Raw genomic sequence first — 4,815 nt, forward strand, 5'->3', positions numbered from 1 at the left:
ACATGGTCGGGCACGGAGGTGTCGCTGCGGATGTTTATCACGGTGGAAGTCACAGGAGCCGAGCTCTGGGGCATCCCCAGCACAGCCACCTCGTGCTCCTCCTTGAGCAACTCGTAGTTTTCAGAGACGCCAGTGTTGGCACGAGTGAAGAAGGTTTGGGAAGTGTGGTTCATGTTGCCGAGACCCAACCAGATTCCAGGGACAGGGCCACAGTCCCAGGGGGCAGGGCCAGCGGGGCACGGTGGAGGCCGTGGGCACCGCTGGTGGCCTCCAAGATTCTGTATTATCTGTGAAATACTCTGAAGATTACATCTGAGAAAATGATGAGAAGGACGATGACTATCACGATCGTAAGGATGCTGAAGATGAGAGCGGAGATGTTCAGGCACCTGGCGGTGGAGGCATAGGCCTGGGCCCCAGTCACATCGCCCACCATCTTCCTGTCCCTAGACTGGGGAGACCGCATGGTGAGGGGGCCATGAGCGGGCCAGCTGCCGAGGCCGAGGTCCCCCCTGATTCCCATGTGCCCAGGTCAGTCTCCACCTGCCCTCAGTCTGATTCGGGACCTCCCCCTCCCCTTTGTTGCAGACTCCCAAGGTGGCCAGGAGGGTCATGGCTCCTCCCCTCTCTGCCTTGGCCCCAGCACTGGCCAATCACCCTACCATAGGAGTAAAGTCCCTCCTATAGAGAGTTTTGTTTGCTCTTTCTGTACCAGCCTTGGGGGTTTTAATCAGAAGTGTGAAGGATGTAATTTCTCTGATTTTGCTGTAGTGGAGAATTTCTTCAGAGTCATGAGGACTAAAGTTGACAGCGGCCATTCCTGAGCACCCCAGTGCATCCTCATACCTACACTGGGAAGGGTCCCCCAAGCCACACACTAACAAGAGAGATTCACACGGGAACACACACACAGAGCCCTCTTCTTTCCCTCCCTTTCCCAACACCAGGGGCCGTGGGGACAGGTGGAGCTGGCAGGCTCACACCACTTTCCTGGGGCATCCCCCCACCCGCACGCACCTTCACGGAGTAGGCGAACGCGACAAAGCCCAGGCAGCACCAGTTCATGAAGAGTGTGTTGAACAGGGACCAGACCACATGGTCGGGCACGGAGGTGTCGCTGCGGATGTTTATCACGGTGGAAGTCACAGGAGCCGTCCCCAGCGTGGCCACTTCATGCTCCTCCTTGAGCATCTCGTAGTTTGGGGGGAGGCCGGTGTTGGCACGAGTGAAGAAGGTTTGGGAAGTGTGGTTCATGTTGCCGAGACCCAACCAGATGTCCCGTCCAGACGCTGGGGCAGTCAGTGCTCAGTGGATCCTCCCCGTCCTCTGTTGTTTCGATTTCTCAGAAGTTTCCTTTTCCTGGCATTTGACAAATTGGGAGCTGGCTGGGGACTCAGGAGGGCGGAGCAAAGTTTTTAGGATCAAGTTACCCTGCAGCAGTGGGGCAGGCTGGAGGGCAAAGGAGGAGCTTCCTGCCCAAGCACTCAAAACAGGACGTGTCGAAACAGAAGTCCACACCTCATTCTGGGTGGGGGTGGGATCTGGACACGGTTCTTGGGCCTCAGAGTCTCCCCACTGCAGGCGACAGCTACAGGACCTTCCTGCCTGGGTGACGGGCCCCTGCCACAGAAAACGTGCCCCCGAGCTCACACCTCACTTCTTACATCCATGGCCCTGTCTGCAGCTGAAGTCCCTGCTGCAGGAGGGTTTTGGGGAGGCCTAAACCTCCGTGGGTCTCCTGGTTGCAGGTCGGAGGCTCAGCAGCCAATGTTGCCTGGCCCAGAGGAGCTTTGCAGGCCCAGGAACCAGAACACTGGGGCTCGCTGACTGAAGAGCAGGCTGTGGTGGGAGACGGGGGCGATTCCAGGGCACGTGGGAGCAGGTTGGGTCACAGTGCCGGCACCCTTGAGCCCCCTGCCCTTCCTACCTCCATCCTGTGCCCTGGCATTTCCCACCGGTGTGGCAGGGCTGCTTACTGTGTTCAGTAGAAATCATTGGAGGCTGCAGTTTTGAACTAAGTTTCTGTACTAAGCTCAAAAGACTAGACTGAAAATCAAAATGGAGTCACCCATGCTAAGTTGTACATCACTTAGGTTCTGGTCTGACTTCAGACAAGTCAGGAGAGAGAGATAACAGCCACTCTCCCAACAGGCCAACTTTACCCTTCAACAGGTGTGACAATGACATCCCTCTGCTTTAATCCTTACACAGAAGAGACAGCCTGACGTGGCCTGATCTTCACTGGTCAGCTACTTTCCTATGGTTCTGTCTTCCTGTCCCCACTTTACAAGGACAGTGACTTCAAAATGAGCTGTCCCTTTCTGTTCCTTGTTGAGCCTTTCCTCAGCATTTGTCTGTCTATAAGGTCACCCCCCTCTGCCTGGCTCATGGGAACTCTTATTCTATCATATGGAGAAACTTGTTCCCGATTCTAGACTCACAGTAAAGCCAATTGAGGTCTTTAACTAAATGTGTTGTCATTTGATTCTTTGACAACTGGATGTCCTGGGCTTTAGTCACTGCCATGCTCGAGGAACCTGGGGAGTTGGCAGAGAGGGCTGTGGAGCTGTGGGGCCTGTGACACCTTCTCAGCAGAGGGTGAGGTCAGCTTAGTAGCCAGGAAGGCAGCTCCTTGTCAGGATGAAGGATCACAGCTGTCCCTGCTGTCTGCAGTTCTTTCCTAAAGAGAGGAAGATGTGGGATAACATGGCAGAGGCTGGACTCTCCCATTAGAAGCTATGGCTCTTCACCCGCAGGCCTCGCTGGGCTGAGGCCCCCAGACCAGCCTCGAGGGGCCCCCGTGGCTCCCACATCCCCCAGAGCTCTGGGATCAGGGCCCTGGGGCTCCTCCAGGTTCCAGGTCTCATCTCCTCAGCCTCTTCCCTGGGTCCCCTCATGGGTGCCAGCTGTTTCCTGCAGTTTCTACCTCCACGTTAGCCCATGAGCAGTGTCACCTGTCACCAGCTCCTAAGAAGACGTCCTCACTGGTGAATAAATACCTCATGTGGCTTCGCTGTTGCAGGAGGGACCCACACTGACGCAGCGTTTTCCTGGCCGGCGGGGCCAATGCTGCACACCTGGACCGCCAGAGGGTGCAGGGTGGGCAGAGCAGGCACAGGATGGGGGCGAGGGCAGACAGGCTGGGCTGGCACCTGTTTAAATCCTGATGGGTTGCATGTGCCCACTGCTGTGGGGTAACACTCCCACCATGGCCCATTTCACACCACCCACAGGACGTCCAGACGCGGAGCGTATAATTGCAAAGCGATGTGGGTTTGTTTGTCTGTTTGCAGCTGTCCTTTTTAGGAAATCTGAACCCTTGACCCTGGTGTTGTCAGTAAGATGCTCTAAGCAGCTGCGGCGACTGTCCAGCCCAGTCATGTGTTCTGAGTAGTGACCACTTTTGTTTTACGTAAATTATTTCAGTGCTACGTGCGGCAACTGTCCAGCCCAGTCATGTGTTCTGAGTAGTGACCACTTTTGTTTTACGTAAATTATTTCATTGATGGTTTAGGAGGTTTAAGTTCTACAGTGGCTGACAGTGGCTGTGTTCACAATCGACTCACAATATTCCTGCAATCGAATGTGTTGCATCAGGAAGTTTGCAGGCTACAGAACAGAGGTTTTATTCTGCAGGTAAAACCTTCAGTCTCCTACTAGAGGCCCACTGTGTGTGTCCATCCTCAGGCCCTGGGTCCCCAGTTCCCTCTCTTTCTCCGGCTTGTCCCGGTGAGCTGTGAGGACTTCACCACGTCCAGGATTCCACGTCCTTCTATCCTCGGCCGAGTCTCCCCACACACAGAGGACGGCCGGGCTCTGCGTCCAGCTCTGCCCATGGGGAGGTTGCCCCTCACCAGGGTCTTGAAGCCGCCCCTGAGTGGGCTTGAGTCAGCCCCATCCCTGTCCGACTGGCTCCCTCTCCCAAGCTGGCCCATGGAGAGCCAGCTGATTTCTTCATCCTCCAGCATCGGGTCCCACGAGGACGTGCCTGCAGCCCCACGTGGCAGAGAGGCGGTGCTGGGAAGCGGTGGGGTGGCAGCGGTGGGAGAAGCAGCCTGACCCACCCGGGATGTTCCACTTTTATCCACATAAAATGCATTCTTGCTGGTCCCACCCAATGCTCTGACTTGGTGCGTGTGACACAGCCCAGCTCAGGGTGGGCATTTCTGCCACACGGTCACTGCTGGCCCGTGTCCGTCTTTACAGACAGGATAGAGAAGACTGCATATGCAAGTTCAGTGTCCCCATTCCATGACCTGAGGCTGGCTAGATCTACTCTCACAGCCACAAGCTGGGCTCCCACTAGCTTGGTCTGCAGCAGTCCACTGTCACCCACCAGGGTCCATCTGTCCTGCTTGGTCAGACTAGTGAACTAAAGGAAGTGTGGATGAGGGCCAGCACCTCTGCACCAGTGGTGTCAGGTGTGGCACTTGTCCTGCTACCCTTCTGTGACACTGTGATATTTATATGTTAGTTTTTATCCTGGCTCATACTAACCTGACCTTCTCCCGCCCTCCTCTCACCTGCTCCTTTTTCTTGCCGATGATGCAGGAAATTCTCTTATCGACTTTAGCTACTTATGGTCCTAAGACCCACATTCCAAGGGCCGGCCCATGGTTCACTTGGGAGAGCGTGATGCTGACAACACCAAGTCAAGGGCTGAGATCCCCTTACCAGTCATCTTTAAAAAAAAAAAAGACCCACATTCCAGAAGGGGCCCTGCCCCATGCCTTGGAGGAAGGAAGGCTGCACAGACAGGCCTCGCTCGGCTTCCCCACTCCATCTGTTAGGGTCAGGCCATGCTCTTTTTGTCCA

At 55.6% G+C, this 4,815-nt stretch overlaps 1 protein-coding gene across 1 annotated transcript; it reads right to left on the reverse strand.

The window, feature by feature from the left end:
- Nucleotides 1–193: 193 nt before the first annotated feature.
- On the reverse strand, nt 194–1,357 carry LOC103602143 (interferon-induced transmembrane protein 3-like). The gene is made up of 2 exons (XM_008586566.1): nt 1,018–1,357; nt 194–451 (listed from the first exon to the last, which is right to left on the reverse strand). Exons 1-2 carry the CDS (start codon nt 1,252–1,254, stop codon nt 284–286), a joined length of 405 nt encoding a protein of 134 aa, XP_008584788.1. The 5' UTR covers nt 1,255–1,357; the 3' UTR covers nt 194–283.
- Between the last annotated feature and the right edge of the window lie 3,458 nt (nt 1,358–4,815).

Source organism: Galeopterus variegatus, unplaced genomic scaffold (assembly GCF_000696425.1).
Source record: "Galeopterus variegatus unplaced genomic scaffold, G_variegatus-3.0.2 Scaffold4030, whole genome shotgun sequence".
Taxonomy (NCBI): Eukaryota; Metazoa; Chordata; class Mammalia; order Dermoptera; family Cynocephalidae; genus Galeopterus; species Galeopterus variegatus.

Excerpts from the sequence above, each read along its gene's own strand:
- LOC103602143 (XM_008586566.1), bottom strand. The coding sequence starts at position 1,254 with ATGAACCACACTTCCCAAACCTTCTTCACTCGTGCCAACACCGGCCTC. Across the intron at positions 452-1,017 it reads CGTTCGCCTACTCCGTGAAG|TCTAGGGACAGGAAGATGGT; the intron begins GTGCGTGCGGGT and ends CGGTCTCCCCAG.